The following is a 12541-nucleotide window of genomic DNA, read 5'->3' on the forward strand; positions in this document are numbered from 1 at the left end:
ACACATGCTATAGTACTGTATACTATAAAACACACATGATATAGTATTGTATACCATAAAACAGACATGATATAGTATTGTATACTATAAAACAGACAGTATATAGCATTGTATACTATAAAACAGACATGAAAGAGTATTGTATACTATAAAACACACAATATAGTATTGTATACTATAAAACAGACATGATATAGTACTGTATACTATAAAACAGACATGATATAGTACTGTATACTATAAAACACACATGATATAGTACTGTATACTATAAAACACACATGATATAGTACTGTATACTATAAACACACATGCTATAGTACTGTATACTATAAAACACACATGATATAGTATTGTATACTATAAAACAGACAGTATATAGTATTGTATACTATAAAACAGACATGAAAGATTATTGTATACTATAAAACACACAATATAGTATTGTATACTATAAAACATACATGATATAGTACTGTATACTATAAAACAGGCATGATATAGTACTGTATACTATAAAACAGACATGATATAGGATTGCACTCTATAAAACAGACATGATATAGGATTGTATACTATAAAACAGACATGATATAGGATTGTATACTATAAAACACACATGATATAGGATTGTACTCTATAAAACACACATGATATAGTACTGTATACTATAAACACACATGCTATAGTACTGTATACTATAATACACACATGATATAGTACTGTATACTATAATACACACATGATATAGTACTGTATACTATAAACACACATGCTATAGTACTGTATACTATAAAACACACATGATATAGTACTGTATACTATAATACACACATGATATAGTACTGTATACTATAAAACACACATGATATAGTACTGTATACTATAAAACACACATGATATAGTACTGTATACTATAATACACACATGAATACATACAGTAGATCATATAATAAAAATAATCATAATATATTAACGAAGTCAGGAATTTGCTTTTATCTCAAATCAAAGGCATGTTCACAAATCTATTAAACGGTAAAACAGAGCAGTCTTCACAAGAAACATGTAGACTATTGTTTTGAACAAAAATTAATTAGTTTATTTTATTTTAATACACAAAGATGCTTGCTGCAATGAATGTGGTATCTAATTTGTATTTAGTAAAATACAGTCCTTGATGAGTAATTCCCAAAGGCCCTGGTTGTTCTGGTGGAAGCATAAAATCCTTGAATTATAGGATACTTAAGGGAAGGGCCTAGTACTTTCCAGAGATTGTCGACGGCTGTGTGTGAGTGTGTGTGTGTTTAGACTACAATAGCTGTCTCTGAGGTAGAACTGAGTGAGGATAAGGTTGTATACCCAAATGGTACCCGATTCCCTACATAGTCCACTACTTTTGACCAAAACCCTATGGAACCTAAGGGGATATGGTTCCATTTAAGACGGATCCTTTTACTGTGGTCTTCTAGAACAACCTAGAACAAATCACTACAGCTACTGTAATCCTATTGGGATAAAATTGTGGTTGAATTTTAAATATGATTTTTACTACTCTTTGATCATACCACATCATGCTTTCAATAACTATTGGTGCTGTGTAGTTGTGATTATGTTGTATGTTCTTGTACACTGAGTATACCAAACATTAACAACACCTTCCTAATATTGAGTTGTACCCCTCTTTTGCCCTCAGAACAGCCTCAATTCATCGGGCATGGACATATAAGATGCTGGTCCATGTTGACTCCAATGCTTCTCATATTTGTGTCAAGATGGCTGGATGTCCTTTGGGTGGTGGACCATTCTTGATACACACGGGAAACTGTTGAGCGTGAAAAACCCAGCAGCGTTGCAGTTCTTGACACAAACCGGTGCACCTGGCACCTACTACCATACCCCCGTTCAAAAGGCACTTAAATATTTTGTCTTGCCCCATTCACCCTCTGAATGGCACACAGACACAATCCATGTCTCAATTTTCTCAAGGCTTAAAAATCCTTCTTTAACCCCGTCTCCTCCCCTTCATCTATACTGATTGAAGTGGATTTAACAAGGGACATCAATAAGGGATCATAGCTTTCACCTGGTCAGTCTATATGTCATGGAAAGAGCAGGTGTTCTTAATGTTTTGTTTACTCAGTGTAGTTTATTTTTAGGTATCTGTACTGGTGCCTGCATAATTGCCCCTTGTGGGATAAATTAAATATTATGAATTGATTATCTCACAACTATTTTTCTTGTCTGGAATTGATTTCCACAGACTTCAAAGCAGCAGAGAAACAGAGAAAATACTAGAAGACAGTAGCCCTGACCTTCACGTATATACATGTTATATCAATACTAGAAGACAGTAGCCCTGACCTTCACGTATATACATGTTATATCAATACTAGAAGATAGTAGCCCTGACCTTCACGTATATACATGTTATATCAATACTAGAAGACAGTAGCCCTGACCTTCACGTATATACATGTTATATCAATACTAGAAGACAGTAGCCCTGACCTTCACGTATATACATGTTATATCAATACTAGAAGACAGTAGCCCTGACCTTCACGTATATACATGTTATATCAATACTAGAAGACAGTAGCCCTGACCTTCACGTATATACATGTTATATCAATACTAGAAGACAGTAGCCCTGACCTTCACGTATATACATGTTATATCAATACTAGAAGACAGTAGCCCTGACCTTCACGTATATACATGTTATATCAATACTAGAAGACAGTAGCCCTGACCTTCACGTATATACATGTTATATCAATACTAGAAGACAGTAGCCCTGACCTTCACGTATATACATGTTATATCAATACTAGAAGACAGTAGCCCTGACCTTCACGTATATACATGTTATATCAATACTAGAAGACAGTAGCCCTGACCTTCACTTGGCATAACATCAGTGATATACATAGTTTATATCAATACCAGAGGATTGCATTTCTGTAATGTTAGTCGATGTTTCATATCCCCAAAGCAGATCGTGGAAAGACAGATATTCTTCGAAAGATTAAAACAGAGAACTGTTAATAAAATATTTGAGGTACGAAGTGATCCTTCAGTACAGAGAGAGGAGAGGAGAGGAGAGGAGAGGAGAGGAGAGGAGAGGAGAGGAGAGGAGAGGAGAGGAGAGGAGAGGAGAGGAGAGGAGAGGAGAGGAGAGGAGTAGCTCCACAACAACACTAAGCTAGTTTACTGAGAAAATACTACAGCATCCGTGGTCTCTAAAAATAACGGCTGAATTTAAAAAAAATGTAAATGTTAAATAAGAAACCTGCACAACAATATTTATATATATATTATATAGATGTTCAAACTGATTACAATGAGAGAAGAACACTTCAAACTGATTACAATGAGAGAAGAACACTTCAAACTGATTACAATGAGAGAAGAACACTTCAAACTGATTACAATGAGAGAAGAACACTTCAAACTGATTACAATGAGAGAAGAACACTTCAAACTGATTACAATGAGAGAAGAACACTTCAAACTGATTACAATGAGAGAAGAACACTTCAAACTGATTACAATGAGAGAAGAACACTTCAAACTGATTACAATGAGAGAAGAACACTTCAAACTGATTACAATGAGAGAAGAACACTTCAAACTGATTACAATGAGAGAAGAACACTTCAAACTGATTACAATGAGAGAAGAACACTTCAAACGGATTACAATGAGAGAAGAACACTTCAAACTGATTACAATGAGAGAAGAACACTTCAAACTGATTACAATGAGAGAAGAACACTTCAAACTGATTACAATGAGAGAAGAACACTTCAAACTGATTACAATGAGAGAAGAACACTTCAAACTGATTACAATGAGAGAAGATGTTCAAACTGATTACAATGAGAGAAGAACACTTCAAACTGATTACAATGAGAGAAGAACACTTCAAACTGATTACAATGAGAGAAGATGTTCAAACTGATTACAATGAGAGAAGAACACTTCAAACTGATTACAATGAGAGAAGAACACTTCAAACTGATTACAATGAGAGAAGAACACTTCAAACTGATTACAATGAGAGAAGAACACTTCAAACTGATTACAATGAGAGAAGAACACTTCAAACTGATTACAATGAGAGAAGAACACTTCAAACTGATTACAATGAGAGAAGAACACTTCAAACTGATTACAATGAGAGAAGAACACTTCAAACTGATTACAATGAGAGAAGAACACTTCAAACTGATTACAATGAGAGAAGAACACTTCAAACTGATTACAATGAGAGAAGAACACTTCAAACTGATTACAATGAGAGAAGAACACTTCAAAGTATTACACACTGAACAAATGCAACATGCAACAAAAATGTTACTGAGTTCCAGTTCATATCAGGAAATCAGTCAATAGAAATAAATTCATTAGGCCCTAATCTATGGATTTCACATGACCTGGGAATACAGATATGCATCTGTTGGTCACAGATACCTTAGAAAAAAAGGTAGGGGCGTGGATCAGAAAACCAGTCAGTATCTGGTGTGACCACCATTTGCCTCGAGCAGCGCTACACATCTCCTTCCCATAGAGTTGATCCGGCTGTATGGCAATAGACAATAGGCCTCAGGATCTAATTGCGGTATCTCTGCATTCAAAAATGCAATTGTGTTTGTTGTCCGTAGCTTATGCCTGCCTATAACATAACCCCACCTCCACCATGGGGCACCACTCTGTTCACAACGTTGACATCAGCTAACTGCTCGCCCACACGACGCCATACACTGTCTGCCATCTGCCCCGTAAAGTTGAAAACGGGATTCATCCGTGAAGAGCACACTTCTCCAGCATGCCAGTGGCCATCGAACGTGAACATTTTCCGACTGAAGTTGGTTACGACACTGAACTGCAGTCAGGTCAAGACCCTGGTGAGGACGACGAGCACGCAGAGGAGCTTGCCTGAGACGGTTTCTGACAGTTTGTTTAGAAATGATTTGGTTATGCAAACCCACAGTTTCATCAGCTGCCCGGGTGGCTCGTCTCAGACGATCCCACATGTGAAGAAGTCTGGGCTGGCGTAGTTTCACGTGGTCTGCGGTTGTGAGGCCGGTTGGAAGTACTGGCACATTCTCTAAGCCGCCTCGGCTTATGGTAGAGAAATGAACATTAAATTAGCTGGCAACAGCTCTGGTGGATATTCCTGCAGTCAGCATGTCAATTGCACTCCCTCAAAACCTGAGACATCTGTGGCATTGTGATGTGTGACAAAACTTCACATTTTAGAGCAGCCTTTTATTGTCCCCAGCACAAGGTGCACCTGTGTAATGATCATGCTGTTTAATCAGCTTCTTGATATGCCACACCTGTCAAGTGGATGGATTATCTTGGCAGAGGAGGAATGCTCACTAACAGAGAGAGAAACTAATTTGTGCACAACATTTTAGAGAAATAAGCTTTTTGTGCATATGGAACATTTCTGAGATCTTTTATTTCAGCTCTTGAAACACGGGACCAACACTTTACATGTTGGGTTTATATTGTATATTTCTGTTTAGATCTTTAGTTCCACCTCTTTGAACAATTAGTACCGTACACATCAGATAGGTATTCATTAATCTTAAGTCAAATGAAAAGCCAAAGAGTTTTAGACAGCGATGATGAGCAGGTGAACATCAAGAGATACAGGCTGATTGTACTGAGCCAGATCAAATCCGATGGTGTAAAACCCCAACAGACCTGTTCATAATTCATAAAGGTTAAAACAACTGTTTATTCAGTGAAGGTTAAAAAGAAAATATTAAAGATTAAAGATGCTCCTGTTGCATTGTCATCTCACACACACACACCTCCAAAAACACTTGTGGAATTGCAGTTTCACACGTGTAAATCCTCTTTTTAACACATGAAATGGCTGTTTTCACATGTTGACCCGTAAATACATGAAACCATACACTACCGTTCAAAAGTTTGGGGTCACAAGTGCATTAGAGTGTCTAGTTTGAGAAACAGACGCCTCACAAGTCCTCAACGGGAAGCTTCATTAAATAGTAGCCGCAAAACACCAGTCTCAACGTCAACAGCGCATTTGTTCGATCTTTCCTACTGAGGAAAACCGTTACAGTTTGCTTTTCTACAAAAATATGGTTTTGAGTTGGGTCAGAGTTCATCTGTTAACTCAAGTTAACTTTTTGTCATTTTATAGTGCACTCGTTTATAAAGAAAAAAGTGTTGCATTGTCTGATATCTTTCAAAATACAGAATACAATCCAACATACGTAATGTACACAGTTTAAAACAGCAATACGATGAGAAAACAATTGATTACATTTGAAAGAACGTCTGCTTTATCAACTGACCAAGTTTTTCTAACCACTTTGGACAAAATCAAGATGTCAACATTCTTCTAATTATATTAAACATCTAATTACATCTAATTCAAATCTAATTACATCTAATTACATCTAATTACATCTAATTCAAATCTAATTACATCTAATTACATCTAATTACATCTAATTACATCTAATTCAAATCTAATTACATCGAATTCAAATCTAATTACATTGAATTCAAATCTAATTACATCTAATTACATCTAATTACATCGAATTCAAATCTAATTACAAAATTACGGCTAAATTTGAGCAAATTCTTTACGGTTAATCTTCAACAATCACAGCAAATCCTGTAATTAACTCGATTAGATAAAAAAAAAAATGTCAGCCCGATTTTGAATTGAACAGCGAATACTGAGAATGAGAGAAATTGATCATAAATGTACATTGGAAGAGAAACCCAGTGTTGGCCATCTTGTAATGGTCTAAATGTTTCCCCAAACATTTCCAATGTATTTCACCATAATGGTCACCATACAGACCGAGGGAAACCCAGTGTCGGCCATCTTGTAATGGTCTAAATGTTCCCCCAAACATTTCCAATGTATTTCACCATAATGGTCACCATACAGACCGAGGGAAACCCAGTGTCGGCCATCTTGTAATGGTCTAAATGTTCCCCCACACAGTTCCAATGTATTTCACCATACAGACAGAGGGAAACCCCAGCCAGTCAGTTTGGTAACGATGATGGCACATTAACATGTACCACGATAAATATTTACATGTTGTTGGTAATTAAACAACTGAGAGGTGACAACAACTCCTGTTTACCAGTTAAACCAGTATAACTCATGTTAACTAGTTAAACCAGTATAACTCATGTTAGTTAAACCAGTATAACTCATGTTAACTAGTTAAACCAGTATAACTCACGTTAGTTAAACGAGTATAACTCATGTTAACTAGTTAAACCATTATAACTCATGTTAACTAGTTAAACCATTATAACTCATGTTAACTAGTTAAACCAGTATAACTCATGTTAACTAGTTAAACAGGTATAACTCATGTTAACTAGTTAAACCATTATAACTCATGTTAACTAGTTAAACAGGTATAACTCATGTTAACTAGTTAAACAGGTATAACTCATGTTAACTAGTTAAACCATTATAACTCATGTTAACTAGTTAAACAGGTATAACTCATGTTAACTAGTTAAACAGGTATAACTCATGTTAACTAGTTAAACCATTATAACTCATGTTAACTAGTTAAACAGGTATAACTCCTGTTAACTAGTTAAACAGGTATAACTCATGTTAACTAGTTAAACAGGTATAACTCATGTTAACTAGTTAAACCATTATAACTCCCATTATAACTCATGTTAACTAGTTAAACCAGTATAACTCCTGTTTATCAGTTGATGAATTGCTTAGAGACCCCAGTAGTGATACAGTATATATTGTAAATATATAAATATCATTCCTCCAATTATGAGTAATGTTGTGTTGGTAGAGCAGGACATTGTGGGACTTTGGATTTTGGACACTAGCCAAGCTAGTATACCACCATTTCTAAAAGCCCTGGTGACATTCTACAAGCCCTGGTGACATTCTACAAGCCCTGGTAATGTTCTACAAGCCCTGGTAATGTTCTACAAGCCCTGGTAATGTTCTACAAGCCCTGGTAATGTTCTACAAGCCCTGGTAACGTTATACAAGCCCTGGTGACATTCTACAAGCCCTGGTGACATTCTACAAGCCCTGGTAATGTTCTACAAGATCTGGTAATGTTCTACAAGCCCCAGTAACATTCTACAAGCCCTGGTAATGTTCTACAAGCCCTGGTGACATTCTACAAGCCCTGGTAATGTTCTACAAGCCCTGGTGACAATCTACAAGCCCTGGTAATGTTCTACAAGCCCTGGTAATGTTCTACAAGCCCTGGTGACATTCTACAAGCCCCGGTAATGTTCTACAAGCCCTGGTAATGTTCTACAGGCCCTGGTGACATTCTACAAGTCATGGACACAGAATATGTTCTATGCTTAATTTCTAGCCATGTCAGAAAAGTACTAGCCTTTGGCTAATGGGATAACTATATTTCCATCAGTTATTATGCAGGGCTAGGTGTGTTGGGTCAGTGTGTAGGGTCAGTGTGTAGTTGTGTTGGGTCAGTGTGTAGTTGTGTAGGGTCAGTGTGTAGTTGTGTAGGGTCAGTTCTTACCCTCTGTGGGGCGAGGTGTACAGGAGGCACCAGGCTGGCAGGAGGGTCAGTGTGTAGTTGTGTAGGGTCAGTGTGTAGTTGTGTAGGGTCAGTGTGTAGTTGTGTAGATGTGTTGGGTCAGTGTGTAGTTGTGTATGTTCAGTGTGTAGTTGTGTATGTTCAGTGTGTAGTTGTGTTGGGTCAGTGTGTAGTTGTGTAGGGTCAGTGTGTAGTTGTGTAGGGTCAGTGTGTAGTTGTGTAGGGTCAGTGTGTAGTTGTGTTGGGTCAGTGTGTAGTTGTGTAGGGTCAGTGTGTAGTTGTGTTGGGTCAGTGTGTAGTTGTGTCGGGTCAGTGTGTAGTTGTGTAGGGTCAGTGTGTAGATGTGTAGGGTCAGTGTGTAGTTTTGTTGGGTCAGTGTGTAGTTGCGTTTGGTCAGTGTGTAGTTGTGTAGGGTCAGTGTTTAGTTGTGTAGGGTCAGTGTGTAGTTGTGTCAGGTCAGTGTGTAGTTGTGTAGGGTCAGTGTGTAGTTGTGTCGGGTCAGTGTGTAGTTGTGTAGATGTGTAGGGTCAGTGTGTAGTTGTGTAGGGTCAGTGTGTAGTTGTGTAGTTGTGTCGGGTCAGTGTGTAGTTGTGTAGGGTCAGTGTGTAGTTGTGTAGGGTCAGTGTGTAGTTGTGTAGATGTGTTGGGTCAGTGTGTAGTTGTGTTGGGTCAGTGTGTAGTTGTGTAGGGCCAGTGTGTAGTTGTGTAGGGTCAGTGTGTAGTTGTGTAGCGTCAGTGTGTAGTTTTGTAGGGTCAGTGTGTAGTTGTGTAGGGTCAGTGTGTAGTTGTGTATGTTCAGTGTGTAGTTGTGTTGGGTCAGTGTGTAGTTGTGTAGTTGTGTCGGGTCAGTGTGTAGTTGTGTAGGGTCAGTGTGTAGTTGTGTCAGGTCAGTGTGTAGTTGTGTCGGGTCAGTGTGTAGTTGTGTTGGGTCATTGTGTAGATGTGTCGGGTCAGTGTGTAGTTGTGTAGTTGTGTAGGGTCAGTGTGTAGTTGTGTAGTTGTGTTGGGTCAGTGTGTAGATGTGTTGGGTCAGTGTGTAGTTGTGTAGGGTCAGTGTGTAGTTGTGTTGGGTCAGTGTGTAGATGTGTCGGGTCAGTGTGTAGATGTGTCGGGTCAGTGTGTAGTTGTGTTGGGTCAGTGTGTAGATGTGTCGGGTCAGTGTGTAGTTGTGTAGGGTCAGTGTGTAGTTGTGTAGTTGTGTTGGGCCAGTGTGTAGATGTGTTGGGTCAGTGTGTAGTTGTGTAGGGTCAGTGTGTACTTGTGTAGGGTCAGTGTGTAGATGTGTCGGGTCAGTGTGTAGTTGTGTAGTTGTGTAGGGTCAGTGTGTAGTTGTGTAGGGTCAGTGTGTAGTTGTGTCGGGTCAGTGTGTAGTTGTGTAGGGTCAGTGTGTACTTGTGTAGGGTCAGTGTGTACTTGTGTAGGGTCAGTGTGTAGTTGTGTAGTTGTGTTGGGTCAGTGTGTAGATGTGTTGGGTCAGTGTGTAGTTGTGTAGGGTCAGTGTGTACTTGTGTAGGATCAGTGTGTACTTCTGTAGGGTCAGTGTGTAGTTGTGTAGTTGTGTTGGGTCAGTGTGTAGATGTGTTGGGTCAGTCTGTAGTTGTGTAGGGTCAGTGTGTAGTTGTGTAGTTGTGTTGGGTCAGTGTGTAGTTGTGTTGGGTCAGTGTGTAGTTGTGTAGGGTCAGTGTGTACTTGTGTAGGGTCAGTGTGTACTTGTGTAGGGTCAGTTCTTACCCTCTGTGGGGCGAGGTGTACAGGAGGCGCCAGGCTGGCAGGAGGGTCAGTGATGTAGGTCTTCTTCGGGACAGGTTGTGGGCAGCCCTGCTGGGTAGGAGCAGCAGCATAGCTCGGCTGGGGTCTCCAGGTGTTCCCTGCTTCTCCCCCGTACCCTCCTGGTTCTCCCCCGTACCCTCCTGGTTCTCCTCCGTACCCTCCTGCTCCCGGGTAGGCCTGCTCTGGGTAGCCTGCCACAAATGTATATTCAATTATTGTGCCTTTTTTTTTTAACAGGTAAGTCATTGAGAACACATTTTCTTTTACAATAATGACTTGTACATGATACCAACGTATTGAAAAAAATACAATAATTACACGATATCTGTCATTGTAACACAGACTGAATTGTAAACACAATAAAAATGCATTCTATCGTGCCTTTGCTTTCACAGTGTCTTTGCTACCCGGTCTTTGCTTTCACAGTGTCTTTGCTACCCGGTCTTTTCTTTCACAGTGTCTTTGCTTTCACATCAGCAAGATTTGTGACCTGTTGCCACCAGAAAAGGGCAACCAGTGAAGAACTAACACCATTGTAAATACAACACATATTTATGTTTATTTATTTTCCCTTTTGAACTTTAACTATTTGCACATTGTTACAACACTGTATATAGAAATGTCCCCCTAATTTATATATTTTTTACTTTTGTGAGTGAAATGTTTGCTGTTCATTTTTTATGTGTTTTGATGTTCCCGTGCGCCTCAGTTGGTAGAGACCGCCTCAGTTGGTAGAGACCGCCTCAGTTGGTAGAGACCGCCTCAGTTGGTAGAGACCGCCTCAGTTGGTAGAGACCGCCTCAGTTGGTAGAGACCGCCTCAGTTGGTAGAGACCGCCTCAGTTGGTAGATATGTCTCAGTTGGTAGAGACCGCCTCAGTTGGTAGAGACCGCCTCAGTTGGTAGAGACCGCCTCAGTTGGTAGAGACCGTCTCAGTTGGTAGAGACCGTCTCAGTTGGTAGAGACTGCCTCAGTTGGTAGAGACCGCCTCAGTTGGTAGATACCGCCTCAGTTGGTAGATATGTCTCAGTTGGTAGAGACCGCCTCAGTTGGTAGAGACCGCCTCAGTTGGTAGAGACCGCCTCTGTTGGTAGATATGTCTCAGTTGGTAGAGACTGCCTCAGTTGGTAGATATGTCTCAGTTGGCAGAGGCCACCTCAGTTGGTAGAGACCGCCTCAGTTGGTAGAGACCGCCTCAGTTGGTAGAGACCGCCTCAGTTGGTAGGTATGTCTCAGTTGGTAGAGACAGCCTCAGTTGGTAGAGACAGCCTCAGTTGGTAGATATGTCTCAGTTGGTAGATATGTCTCAGTTGGTAGAGACCGCCTCAGTTGGTAGAGACCGCCTCAGTTGGTAGGGACCGTCTCAGTTGGTAGAGGACGCCTCAGTTGGTAGAGACCGCCTCAGTTGGTAGAGGCCGCCTCAGTTGGTAGATATGTCTCAGTTGGTAGAGGCCACCTCAGTTGGTAGAGACCGCCTCAGTTGGTAGAGACCGCCTCAGTTGGTAGAGACCGCCTCAGTTGGTAGAGACCGCCTCAGCTGGTAGAGACCGTCTCAGTTGGTAGAGGCCGCCTCAGTTGGTAGAGGCCGCCTCAGTTGGTAGAGACCCGCCTCAGTTGGTAGAGACCGCCTCAGTTGGTAGATATGTCTCAGTTGGTAGAGACCGCCTCAGTTGGTAGAGACCGCCTCAGTTGGTAAAGACCGCCTCAGTTGGTAGAGGCCGCCTCAGTTGGTAGATATGTCTCAGTTGGTAGAGGCCGCCTCAGTTGGTAGAGACCGCCTCAGTTGGTAGAGACCTCCTCAGTTGGTAGAGACCGCCTCAGTTGGTAGAGACCGCCTCAGTTGGTAGAGACCGCCACAGTTGGTAGAGGCCGCCTCAGTTGGTAGATATGTCTCAGTTGGTAGAGGCCGCCTCAGTTGGTAGAGACCGCCTCAGTTGGTAGAGACCTCCTCAGTTGGTAGAGACCGCCTCAGTTGGTAGAGACCGCCTCAGTTGGTAGAGACCGCCACAGTTGGTAGAGACCGCCTCAGTTGGTAGAGCATGGTGCTTGCAATGCCAGGGTTGTGGGTTCAATTCCCATGGTGGACCAGTATGGAAAAAGTTGAGAAATGTATCCACTCACTACTGTAAGTTGAGCGTCTGCTATAAATGACTAAAATGTAATAGCCATAACGAACTTATATAATGTAACATTATGGTTTA

The 12541-nt window shown here is 40.4% G+C and overlaps 1 protein-coding gene across 3 annotated transcripts in view; it reads right to left on the minus strand.

Moving 5' to 3' along the window:
* Positions 1–12541, minus strand: part of lpp (LIM domain containing preferred translocation partner in lipoma) — a 392743-nt gene that overhangs the window by 169435 nt on the left and 210767 nt on the right. For all 3 annotated transcript variants that reach the window (XM_031822309.1, XM_031822310.1, XM_031822311.1), the window contains one exon: positions 10302–10531. In XM_031822309.1, coding sequence (XP_031678169.1) covers positions 10302–10531 — 230 coding nt within the window. The remainder of the gene's footprint in view (positions 1–10301; positions 10532–12541) is intronic.

This window comes from Oncorhynchus kisutch, linkage group LG4 (genome assembly GCF_002021735.2).
Source record: "Oncorhynchus kisutch isolate 150728-3 linkage group LG4, Okis_V2, whole genome shotgun sequence".
NCBI lineage: Eukaryota > Metazoa > Chordata > Actinopteri > Salmoniformes > Salmonidae > Oncorhynchus > Oncorhynchus kisutch.